Raw genomic sequence first — 13,821 nt, 5'->3', positions numbered from 1 at the left:
GATATTGCTCCTCGGTATGTGACTATATTTCCTGAATGCTTTCCACCCAAAATTTATTCTTCTCTTGACTTCCAGCCATTTATCATTATTACAGCTAATAACTTGTCCCAGATAAGTATATGACTCTACCTTTTCAATTACTGCTCCTTCAATCATTATGTCCCTTTCTGTGGCATACTTGTTCATCATTACTTTTGTTTTAGCCATATTCATCTTTAGTCCAAAATCCTTACTAACTGTGCATAACTGATTAAGATTTTCCTCTAATTCTTTGGGATTGTGGTTTATGACCACAATGTCATCTGCAAATCGTAAATGGTTTAGGTACTCTCCGTTCACATTGACTCCTTTCTGTGACCAGTCTAATCTTCTGAAAGCTTTCTCAAGGGCAGCAGTAAACAGCTTCGGAGATATTGTGTCTCCTCGTCGAACTCCTTTCTCGATTTTAAATTTGCTACTGTCCTTTTCTAGTCTAATAAAGGAGGTAGCATTCTCATATATTTTCTTCAAAATCATAATATATGTGGTATCTATGCCTTGTCTTTCCAGTGCCCGAAATATTGCCTTGAATGGTTTAAGCAGGCTCAGTGCTGATGAGATACTTCCGCTTGCACGGATTAAGAACCTGAGGGGGCATAGATTCAAATTGAGGAAAGACATTTGTAGAATAGATATGCAGAAGTTTGTCTTTAGCTAGTGGGTAGTTGATTGCTGGGACAGACTTCCATCTGTTGTTGTGGAAGTTGATAGCTTAAATAAATATAAGGCTGAACTAGACAAACATTTGGAGTGAATGGATGGGCGAAATGGGAAGATTTTTTTTTTTTGGCTGATGCTATGTAAGCTTGCTTTTAGCATCATATGCCTCAACTAATGCTAATATCTGGTTGAGCTCTGTTTTGCAGAAATTTAATGTGCGAAAGATTTTTTCAATTCAGCGATCATTCTGTTGAAGATATTTCTGGATCATTCTGTTGAAGATGTTTCTGCTGATGCACTACAAGTTTAGACAGGTCGCCTACTACTGGATTTACATTTGGATTTACATTCGCCTACTACTGGATTTACATTTCAGCGATCATTCTGTTGAAGATGTTTCTGCTGATGCACTACAAGTTTTGACAGGTCGCTTACTACTGGATTTACATTTGGTGTTTCTGTCAATGAGCTATCATCTGAGAAAGAGCTGCCATATAACTGTTTGTCACTTAAAATAAATTGTGATGTGAGTTACAAAGAGGAACGGAAGCTTCTATGGATAGAATTGGTAAAGGAATGGCAATAAAAATAAAAAAAAAATTTTTCCTATGGTAAATGCTAATGGTAAACAGTGGGGCATCTTGGTTTAATCTCAATCTCCATACAACTTATCTTTTGACTAGACATGATTCTTTTTTTGCAAAGTTAATGGAATTTGGAATCACTGAGTGTACTCTATGTACTTGCAGATTCCTGGAAGATTGGACCATATTTTCAATGCATATGTTGAGTATTGTGACTTGAGGGACAACTGAAGAAGCTTCTAATCTCCTCTCCCTTACTCTTGGATGTGAACAACTGTTAGTTAGTGCAAAATAAGATTTTTACGCACTTCAAAATTTTGCAGTCCAACTATTCAGAAGTTATCTTGTTGCAGTTGGGAGAGCATGAGTCAAATGCTGAATGTCAATTTGAAAGGGGCTTGAAAAGGTCATGATGCAGTACATTAGAATGGAATATTATTATGGTAGACAGGGTGTATGCAGGATGAGTGGTACTGTTCTAATTATAGGTGGGAGTCGACCCTGTGAACACTACGGCTTTTAAGGAACCTCATGATACATTCTTCAGATGCCTCTTCCAGTAACAGTGATTCAGAGCAGTTGTTGAGGAGATTGCTGATGCTTTTCGGGCAAGCTTGTATCAGAGAGATCTGGGCTCCAGTGGAGTTAGATGCCATGATGAGCCTGTTGGATTGCATTGTGGTTACATCCTCAATGGATGACATGCGATGCAGTGGTGTTGTTCCAGGGACAATGTGGTAAGAAGATCACTAAACACTCACTTCTCATTTTAAAAATTGATCTATGGTGTGGCAAATTTTGATTTTCTTGCAGATCCTCCTACTTTACAGTACCTCTTCAGCATCCAGCAGTAGTTGACCATCGTGTTGACATTCCACTTCCCTTGGTACCTCATTTCCATGTCTTTAATGTCCTGGTGAAACCTCTCATCCAGTTCTTCACTAACGCTTTCTAGATTTTCTGAGAAATAGTCAATGTGGGAGTGTAAAAAATGTACTTTGACACTCATCATGTTGCGGCTCAACTTTGTGAAGTTTGCCAACGTATTTTCAACTATATTCTTGCAGTCTGGATCCTCGTTATTAACTAAGAAGTTCTCAACAACAGACCTGATGCTAATCCATGCCTGTTCTTCTCTTTTATTCATAGTTCCCTCAAAATGTCAGTTCCTCATCAGGTTTTGAATTTGAGATCCAACAAAAATACCTTGTTTTAACTTCTCTTGGGTGATCAGTGGGATTTAGTACAAAGTTAGTTGAAGCAAGGACCTTACTGAGTTAAAACTTTCACAAAGTGTTTCATAAAACATGCAAGGGTGGAAGGAGGACAGTTTTGGGGTCTATCAGTGGTTTATGAACTATGTTCTTTGATTAAGACAACAAGCTGCCTCTTTGACCAGACCTTGACAGTCCATTGCTTACTCCTTTCCTGATTATCCCACTCACACAGAAAGCAAAGCATTTTTGTGTGAGTGGGACATTACTTGGACAGCAGTCTTGCTGTCCAAGTAACATGCCTATAACTTTAAAGTCAGCACAGACCAACCAACCAACCATGTTCTTCATACTTAATATTTGTCAACAACTTCATCATCAAGTTCTCATATGTTTATTTCGAATGCACAGAGTGAGCTACTGGAATTGACCCTATTTATTTCCATTGTGGAGCAACACACCTTTGAGACTCCTCTTTCATGAGTCAATAAAAAGTCTTCACTGTATAGAATTGTAACTAATTCCTAAATAGTTCAGTAAGTCATTTATATTACTGCAAAAAACAAAATATAATCATCCTCAGAAAACTAGGGGACTAGTTCTCATTCTCTATTTCTGTACCATCCAAAAAACATCCCATGTGCTAGAAGATTTTTTGAGTTATGTCCAAGAACCAAGGAGTGCTGCAGATTCCTTTGGTAAATTTAATTCTCTTACCAGATCATTGAGTTCATGCTGTGAAAAACATTGAGGGGTGGACTCATGTCTCCAGGCAGTGCAATCATGCTATCAGTAGGCATCCAGGCAAATGCCTAGGGCGTCATTTGGGTAGTGGTGCTTCATGGTCATGCGGATTATTTAAAAGGACACAAAAATATCTCACGATGGCACTGTCTCCAGACATGTAGACTTCATTTTCTTCTTCAGAAGCTTCACTTTCAGCTCTCTGTACTGCTACATTCTCCAATATAAGTAGAGGGCATGGAATTGGCAGATTATCTCCATATGGGACTGGTCTAATGGTAGGTGGAATATTAGGATACATAATGCCCCTCTTACTCATTGATTTGTATCCCTCTACATTAACTAAGGAAAAGTAACAGTCATCACAGTGGTTTTTAGGCTCCCTCCAAATCTTGGGATTTGCAAATGGCATAGCCTCCTTTTTACCATTTTTCCACAATCCGATGTTTCAACACAGGTTTGGCAAACTTCATGTGGAGCCCATTGTTTATCTTGGTCACTGAGTTTCGCTCAAAAATAAGCACAGTACACATTTTTTACAAAATCTGTAATATCTTGTCTGCTTGAGGACTACATAACTTCCACAAATATAACAAAATAAGTTCAGATTGTTCAAACACTTGTGTGAAGACATTTTACTCACTTTTCAGCACAAATTTCACATTCTAATGTCATGACTCAAAAATAAACTTAGCTCATACTGATGAACACTGCTGCATGGAGCTCTCAAGATTAAGAAACAAATGACTGAAGGCAGTGTTTCCAATGTGAAGATTTAGTTTACAAATTCTCAGAATTTACTCCTAACTTAATACATTCAATAATACAAATCATGACATCAACTTAAGTCATTTGTGAAAAAATGGTACATGATAAAAGCGAATAACTTCTGAGATCAGGAAAAAACTAAGTTAAAACAGCTATTAGTTTACGATTATTGAAAACCATCCTGAGTGGTGTTATACAAGACAGGCTGAAGGGAGGGGGGGGATTGTTCCTTCAGCAACAGACTGAAGAAACTGCAATTTACACAACCTCTTACCTGTCTTGGTAAGAATATCCTTTTGTACCCCCTAACTAATCTCATTACTCTTTTTCTGCACCCTATTGAACAGATTTATGTCCTTCTTAAAATCAGGTTTCTGAACCTGTATGCAGTATTCCAGATGTGACTTCCCATTGCCTTATACAATATGATAATTACCTCTTTGTCCCTACCATTAAAATTTCCTGTATATAATTGACAGAACTCCATGGGCTGGCCGTAAATTTCATGTTGGACTATACAGTTATCCTAGCTTTTTTTCATATTCCACTACCTCGAGTGCTACCCAAATGATACATTATTATGGATTAATGCATTTATCACTATTAAACCTCAACTGCCACTTTTCAGCCTATATACCTAATTTATCCAGCTCTAGTTGGAGTAGTATATCATGATTACTGTCATTAACCACTGTGTTGACTTTATATCATCAGCAAACTTAGTATCAAACTAGATATACATGTGTCATTAATTAATAAATATTGAAAACAGTAAGGGACCAACTTTGACTGCTGTCAAACCCCATTCATCACATTAGTCCATGAAGATCAGTGGTTGTTTATGACCACTTTTTATCTCCTACCAACCATCCAAGAGGTAAGTTACTACTTTATCCAAAGTAGTAACTTACCTCTAATTTGACATTGCTCCAAGTTATACAACAACTGTACATGTGGTACAATATCAAAGGCTTACTGAAATGTAACTATATAATGGAAAATTTATTCTTTGCATCCAGTTCATTTGTAACTTCATTAGAGTAGTTAATTAGATTGGTCAGACATGATCTTCTTCTAACAAATTTGTGCTGTGATTGCCATATAATTGCATTCCTGTCAAGATGATCTTGCATTATTTTATCATTAACCCCATTATTTCCTCTAGAACAGAAGTCAAGCTTACAGGACAGTAATTACTCACTTTGCTCTTTGATTTCTCTTTGTGAATAGCATAGCATTAGTAGTGGCAAATGATGCAAGAAAGCACCTGTAGGGACCAACCCTGAATCCAGTAAAGTCCTCACAATTATGGCCAAAAGTTTGTTTTTCTTCCACTTTTCTTGTTATCACCAAATGATTTAGTTCCTGGTTAGAATTTTATATGCTTCAAGGTATCCCATTCCTGAAAACTTTTCACTTGTGAATGTAGATGTAAAATAATTGTTTGTCAGCAGCCTGAATGGGATCATCAATTGTTTTGCCATTCATTCCTAGCAAAATAATTTTGTTGATCCCTTTCTTTCTAGTGTTAATATAAGCAAAGAATTCTTTGCACCCTTAGCCAAAGACCTCTTGTAATTGCTTTAGCTTGCCTAACCCCCTTAGTGACTTGATTGCTGATTAATGCTAAGAGTTCCTAATAATTTATAATCATTCCACACATTTTTCTTCTCTGTCATTAATCTAATCAGTTCATATGAGAGGTCTAAACCATGCACAGTATCTCTTTGTTGGTGTAAAAACATAAAAACTTCTAAATTTACTTCCATGAACACTTCCCATTTAGAATTTGCAGTTGTTAACATCCTCAGCTGACCCAATGAAAAGAATTCAAGAACTGTCATTGTCGTAGTAGTCACCTTAAAAACATAAAAGACTGCTATATAAGTTGAAGCAATGTGGCATTAAGGGCAGGTTACTGCTATGGATAAAGGGATGGTCAAGTGGGAAAAGACAGAGTGTGGTTATCAATGGGCACTGCTCTTTGTGAACTAATGTTGTTAGTGGAGTTTTCTAGGTTTCCTAATCTTGTTGAAGTAGCTCACGCTACTTCAACAAGATTAGGAAAGTTGGGTTGATAGGCTGAGAAATGGCAGTTGAAGTTTAACATTGACAAATGCAAGGTACTGCATATGGGTAGTGGTAATCCCAGAGAAACTTATCAACTGTATGGTATTACATGCATGGTAATGGAAAATGAAAAAGATCCGGGAGTAATTGTGCAGTTGGATATGAAATTCTCTGAGCAGTGCACACATGCTGCCAGGACAGCTTATGGAGTGGGGTTTTGTTAATGATATAATGATATACAGAAACTTTGCTAGCAGGGATAAGAAGGTGATTATCCCTTTGTATAAGGCCATGGTTATGCTGCATCTTGAATACTGCATACAGATCTGTAGTCCTCACTTTAGGAAGGATGTAGATCTGCTGAAATGGGTAAATAGAGGAGAGCAACCAGACTGGTGAAGGGAACAAAAGGGTGCTCTTACCTAGAAAGGCTTCAGTTCTGCAAATTGTAGTGTCTCGAGACTAGGCATATGCAGGGAGATCTGATTGAGGTGTTTAAGGCCTTGAATGGATCGAGTAAGCTGATGGCATTCTCCCACTTGCTGAGACTACACACATGAGGTGGCATAAATTCAAGTTGAGGAAGAATGGCTGCATGGTAGATGTGCAGAAGTTTGCCTTCAGTCGGCAAATGATTGATTGTTGCAACAGGTTTCCATCTGTTGTTGTGGAAGTGGATGAGTTGAATAAATTCAAGGAAGAACTAGACAAATCCTTGGAGAGTACAGATGGGTGAACTGTGTAGGTTTTTTTTTTTTTTTTTTTTTGGCTGATGCTATACAAGCTTGTTTTTATTTTGCATCATTTCCCATTACTACTACTACTATTTTTTTTTTTTTTTTTTCCACAATGTTTATATCACACCAAACTGATTCAATATTATCCTGGCAGCTCACATCAAATGGATACACTGCCTTAGATTTTATGTCCTTCTTAACCAAGAGCATAACTCCTTCCCTTCCAGTCTTGTCTCTCCTTTCTGTCCATATTATACTTCCCACATTCAAATTCTGCATTCCCCTATGTCTGAGTGGCCCAATGTTTCTGTTATCTATATAATGTTTGTGTCTGATGACCAAACCAATACTTCAAATTTATTTTCTATTTTTATTTTTTTTATTTTGGTAGTTGTTGGCGCATTGGCTTCTGTAGCCATAATGCACCTCCCAAGGTTTTTGCAGTACTTTGATCCAAGCCCGAGGCGGGATTTGAATCCATGACCTTTGAGTTGCCAAGCAGGCACTTTACCTACCCGGCTAGCCCGGTCGGCTATTTTATATTCTCCTAGCCTTAGTTTACAAGCAAATATATGTGCCTGTTTTTGCTCTTAGTACAAATATTTGCCTCTTCCATGAGGACTCCCTGGCCTTGTAATCCCTACACCTTGCTTTCCAGGCTTTTTCATATCATAATAGAAGCAATACAAGAATCAGTTTCATATCTTTTCTTGTATCCACCAAACTAGCAGTGTGCTGACAAAAAAACAAATCCCAGGGGCTTACATCTGGTGAGTATGGGCTTGGCACACCCGGTGTCCTCAGCTGGATATCATCATTCTTCTCTTTCTTGGTGATTCCCTTTTACTCTCTCTCTCTCTCTCTCTCTCTCTCTCTCTCTCTCTCTCTCTCTCTCTCTCTCTCTCTCTCGTAGGGTAACTTGGGGAATTTTTTTTTTGGCTGGTGCAGCATAAGCCTCAGGCTTCCATGCACCATGTAGCTAATAATAATAATAGCAGCAGCAAATATTCTTGAGTCCTTTCTGTTTAAGTGTATTCCATCCCCGTAAAAACTCTTACTCCTATTAACAAGTACAGCCCACACTGAGAAAAATTTTACCCCTTGAAAAGAAGATTTGAAAGAATAGTTTGGAGGGGTGGGTAAATGAATTAGATAACTTTTTTTTTTTATTTGCAGTTATGCTGAGTTTTTATAATGCAGTTTATAGACAATAGACATGGTACAAAGGCACATTATGTCCTGGGTTGCCTCTGGTATAAGCTTTGCTTCCTTGCATCCTTTCAATACTAAGAGGATATTCACAAGTTATTACATAATAAATAATCCTAGAGATATTTTCAAAGCAGAACAGTAACTTAAAAGTTTTTTTCTAGTTCAAAGTTTGTTTCATTATTTAATGAATAGGTTCTGTTTTTTATGAAAGAATTTGCTGCATAATATTAACTTTTAATGTATATTTATATGGATCATTTAAGAATTAATTACTTTTGAAAAATATTTGAACAAAAATTAATAATATCCTCATCTGTATTTGGTGTTAAGATCTGTATTTTTATTGGGGGCTTGGTGAAATTAAAGGGGTCTTATTTTGTTAATGAGTATTTTCCACCTTTTTTTTTTTTTTCTTGTTTATTACAAATAAAACAAAAGTAATTTTTTCTGACATTTGAATGCTTTTGATTCTCTGTTCCTTCATAATAAGTTTTCCTTTAGTGTATGATGCACTATTGCAAATTACTGTTTAGATAATGTTTGAAAGTGATCTGTGTAATATCCAAAATTTGTATTACATTTCAAGTTTTAATTTTTTTTTCCTACAGATATTAATAAAGCAAAATTTCTTTTTGCAGGTTTTTTTGCTGATTAAAGAAACAACTTGTAAGGCCAATTATTTCTTGTAAATAAAACTTACTGCTTTGTAAATAGTAAAGCAACAAAGTGAAAATATGTTGTACTTAGAAGATTATCTGGAGAGTAAGTATGCTTGCATTATTTACTTTATAACTAAAAAATATATGAATACATGAAATGAAAGGTGTACTAATTATGATACCATTTATTTTTATTTAATTAATTATTTAACCCTCGTGATTTTTTTTGTTAATACTTCTAAATTTTTATTGTGCTTAATGTACAATTTGTTTTGATGTTAAAGAATTCTTTTTCATTATTGTATTTTCACGTAATACAGACAGGTCTCCATTTCCACAGTTTTGAGGTGGTACAATTTTTCCCGATGGAAATGCTGACTTTTTTTGTAATGCAGTTTATAGACACATTATGGCCTGAGCTGTCTCTGTGCTAATATAAATAACCTAACTTAATGATCCTATCTGCATCTATTCTCCAAAACAATATTTTGCCTAATATTTTGTTGGGAGTTATTAGTCTTTCAAAATTGAAATTAATGTAAATGTTTTTTTTTTTTTTTTTAATATTACATCCTTTTATATCCTTCTACAGTATTAAGGGTACTACAGGTTCATTAACCTTTTGTGTATTTTTGATTACGATAAGAAAAAAAAATTGGTTTCAAGGTTCTGTTTGTGAATTTAATTCTGTGTTCAGCTGCAAACAGAAAATCTATATATATATCTACCATCTGTAATCTAATATGCAGTGTCAAAAGTGTTTTAATTAAAAGGCACAGGTGAGTTCTATCTCATATATTTTTAGGTATAGACTATTTGTTGTCTGAACATTTTTTTTATCATATTTAGACTGAAATTTTTGAATGTGATGCTAAAATTGAGCTAAGTATTGTGGTTTAGATTTTACAATTTTTAAATTAAAAATTGCTTAACTAACTACTTTTTTTTTTTTTTCAGTGGTATTTAGTGGGAAAGTTGTTCCCAGTCTTTGGTTTAGTCTAAAAACGTCATTGTGGAATGAACATAAACCATTTTTATTTGAAGAAAAAAAACAAAACAGAACACAACAGTTGTATGTAATGTTTGCTTTGCAGTATGCAGTTGAGTAGTTTTGGCAGTTTTTTTGTCACAACTCTGTATGCTATGGCCATTGTGTTATTATTATTTCCCCCCCCCCAAATAAAATAGTTTATGTTCATTTCAGAAGAACACCAGCAAAGTTCTTAGACTAAATAAAGAGTGACTTCCTGATTGAGAAAAAAAAAAGATTCTTCAGCAAAATTTAATTTTCAAATTGTAAAATCTATGTGGTGTTATTTTGTTTCTTTTTAACATCATATTCAAAATTTTCAGTCTAAATATGACAAAAAAGGTCAAACAACAAATAGTATGAACCGAAAAATGAGTGGGATAAACCTTGGTGCCTTTTAATTGAAACACCCTGTATATATAGAACAAGGCAAGTGCAATTTTGAGTGACATAAGCGCTGGGAAAGCAAAAATGAGAATATGAGTTTGTTATAGGTCTAATGACTCTGATGAGTACAATGAACAACTGTACAGAGAAACAGAGCGGGCCAGTAAATTGAATGTTTTATAATAGGGGATTTTAACTTTCCAGATATTGACTGGAACTTGTGGGTTGGTCACTCACAGCCTAGCAAAATTTTGTGGATTTATTCGATGACGGTTTTCGACAACAGTATGTTAGAATGGCAACAAGAGGGACTAATACTCTTGATCTGATTATCAGCAGTTTTTATTCTTACATTAAGAATCTGCAGATAAAAGAACCACTACATGACAGTGATTTGGGATTTCCTTAAGACGTAACTAACATCAAGGGTAAAGGGAAGAGTTTTTGCTTTCATAAAGATGACTACAATGGCCTCAGACAGTTTTTAAATACTGTACACTGGGACCAACTGTTGATGTACCATTAGCAGGTTCTAAATGGGAAGCATTCAAAAAATTAAATAGAAGCTACTAGTCTTTTCATACCAACTAATACTATTCATGATATGGGCCTAAGTGGATGTCAGATGAACTAATGAGACTCGTGGCAGAGAATAATAATGCATGGGATGCAAATAATTTATCAGGTGACACAGAATCCTATATATTTATATAGTATATATAAACTAGTCTATAATCAAGTCACGTAGGAAGTTAGGCAAACAAAGGCAGATTATGAGAAATCTTTGGTGACAGATGCAAAGAAAAACAGCAAAGACTTCTTTACTTATGTAAACACTAGAAGGAAGAAACGAAGGTGATGAATAAAATTAGCCCACTTGATATCGATGGTTCAACTGTTGATGATCCTGCTCAGATTGATGATACACTGAATGAGTATTTTGTGTCTACATTCTCACACGAGGAATTCTTTATGGAAGGGAATGCCGGTAGTTTATCAAACTCTAACAGAGAGCTATATGATTTTGTAATAACTGAGAGGAAAGTGGAAGATAAAGTGTTGAAGTTAAACATAAGAAAGGCACCTGGGATGAATGGGATCTATCCAATTATATTAAAAGAAGCAACAAAGGAAGTAAGCAAACCTTTAGCCATAATTATGAGGTCATTCTTGGAGTCATAAAGAATTCAAGTCCTATTCTCTCATAATTATGGATAAGAGTTTGCTTGCTTACTTTTCTGCTTTTTTTAACATAACTGGATAGACCCATCCACCTCAGGTGCCTTTCTTATGTTTAACTTCAACAATTTCTCCTCCACTTTGCTCTCAGTTATTACAAAATCATTTAGCTCCCTGTTAGAGTTTGATAAGCTTAAGCTTCTAGCCTTCACTTCCCTACAGAATTCCTCTTGTGTGGATGTAGATACAAAATACTCATTCAGTTTGTCAGCTACCTGAGCAGGATAGTTGAACCATCGATATCAAGTGGACCAATTTTATTCATGTCCTTCCTTCTAGTGTTTACATAAGAAAAAAGTCTTTGCTGTGTTTCTTGTAATCTGATTGAGATGTTTAGGGCTTTGAATGGATTGAGTGAGCTTAATATTGATGGGATTATTCCTCTTGGTCAGACTTCACATATGAAGTGGCACAGGTTCAAATTGAAGAAGGATGGTTGCAGAATAGATATGCGGAAGTTTACCTTTAGCCAGTGGGTGTGTTGATAGTCAGAACAAGCTACATCTGTTTCTGTGTAAGTTGATAGCTTAAATAAATTCAAGAAAGAATGGAACAAACTGGAAAAAAAAAAAAAAAAACCATCTTTGCAGATACTTAACGCTAGTGGAGGAAATGAATAGGTGAAGTGGGAAGTGTGTGTTTTTTTTTTTTGTTTGTTTGTTTGTTTGTTTCTCTATAAACTTGCTTTCTTGGATCACTTGCCACTACTAATGTTAATGGCAATGCTAAAAAAGGACATTTCCAGTTTACTCTGGTTGATCAGGAAACTTATTTTTACATGCAAACACTTTCTGAGATAAGCTGACAGTAATTTTATTTTTTTCTTTTATGAAAACCCCAAACACGAGAGGTATTAGAACCTATAATACTTAGTACTGTGCATGGGTTGGAGGTTGAGAAGATGAAAGAATATATTTGTTGACGTTAGACTTGAACTTCTGTAGATTGCAATTTTCAGGAAATACTTCCTGAAAATTGAAGGGAGGTTGTTCCAAAAAATGGGAGCTGAAGGAATAAATGAGATAGAAGAAATTTGTTAATTAATGACTCATCTCTAACAGACTCTGTTAGAGATGAGTCATTAATTAACCTAACTGCCCTCTTTTGAATGAAATCTAGAAGTTTGAGAGCAGGTTTGCACCCCCCCCCCCCAGATGTGGGAACAATATTCCATGGTATTCCAGATTGGCAATTTGTACAGAGTGAACGGCTGTTTGGAAGAAAGTAACACTGAGAGCAAAAGAGAAAACTAATTTTTTTAGATGTGTAGAGCAAGCAATATATTTGCTTAATAATATTATTATTAATAATATTATTAAACAGTATAGTTGGATTATTAGGAAGAAGAAAGAATTACTTACAAGACCAAATTTTTAATTTTATTTTTTACTCTTGCATTCGAATATTAGTGAACTGATATAACTTGTTTCACCACCATTGTGGTGTGATGTGCTATCCTGAGATATTTAAATTTGGAGCTGATACAATGTCTTGTTAAAATGACATCAGTAACACATAATTATGATAATATTCATTGAAGATTATAAGTAAACAGCACTTATAGGCAATTTTATTTATAAATATATATATTGGATGTAAATACATTAAACAGCAATTTTATCCATGTTATTGTAGAGGTTTTTGAGTATTCCATTCCGTCGATTATTGACCAATCGTGACTGCATCCTCATTGGTGCTGCCAACGTTGTATCTGCTTGTTAGTGAATAGGTTTTAAATGACAAGCTTTTAAATGAATAAAATATTTATACTCTGGACAGGAGAGGAATTTGTACATATTGTATTTCTTGAGCAAGATTTTATATATGCTTTTGGCAGCACTTTATAAGAGTGCTACGGCTGTTTATGAAGTTCTGACAAGGTTATTGCCTGGAATGTATTCTGTACATTGAAGGGGAACCATCCAGATTAATTGCATAACGAAATCATAGCTATGGATTTTACTGCCTCAACTTCTGTGTTTTGACTTAGGGACTGGAGTTGGGTGGGGGAAAGAGAATACAGTACAGGTTGAACTCAAGACAAGACGAGATCCAGTTCCAGTTAATGATTCCTTCATTATTATTTTGCATTTATCAGACTGCTGTTTACGATTTATATAATTTTATCAAAGATTATTGGAGGTGATGTACTATCCTGATGATGTGCCATCTCTGGCTGATTAAGCTATTTTATATATCTTTTTCACTATTTGGTTTTGACTTCATGTGGCATTTGAGCTATTAAGTAAATGACAGAAGTATGATTATATTATTAAAAAATAATATGGCTGGTCCAGTTTATCTTATAACTGCTGGTCTTATCTAATATAAAGGTGGGGGAGTTGGTTAAGTTCAGCAACCTTTTTTACTGTGTTTTGCACAGAGATATATAATGTAATATCTCTGTAATATAATGTTGGTATTACTCCATATCTGTGCTTCTTAAATATCCATATGTTTCTGGGTAAAGGAACCAAC

At 35.2% G+C, this 13,821-nt stretch overlaps 1 protein-coding gene across 2 annotated transcripts in view; it reads left to right on the top strand.

Annotated features, from left to right (window-relative positions):
* Ing3 (Inhibitor of growth family, member 3) overlaps positions 1-13,821 on the top strand; it is a 114,673-nt gene that overhangs the window by 50,478 nt on the left and 50,374 nt on the right. For both annotated transcript variants that reach the window (XM_090369719.1, XM_090369720.1), the window contains exon 2: positions 8,667-8,790. In XM_090369719.1, coding sequence (XP_090225845.1) covers positions 8,763-8,790 — 28 coding nt within the window. In that variant the 5' untranslated portion in view covers positions 8,667-8,762. The remainder of the gene's footprint in view (positions 1-8,666; positions 8,791-13,821) is intronic.

This window comes from Mastigoproctus giganteus, chromosome 3 (assembly GCF_048544385.1).
Source record: "Mastigoproctus giganteus isolate SK-2022 chromosome 3, ASM4854438v1, whole genome shotgun sequence".
NCBI classification, from domain to species: Eukaryota; Metazoa; Arthropoda; class Arachnida; order Uropygi; family Thelyphonidae; genus Mastigoproctus; species Mastigoproctus giganteus.
The sequence above is the reverse complement of the archived record's forward strand: the minus strand, read 5'-3'. Positions and strand labels throughout refer to the sequence as shown.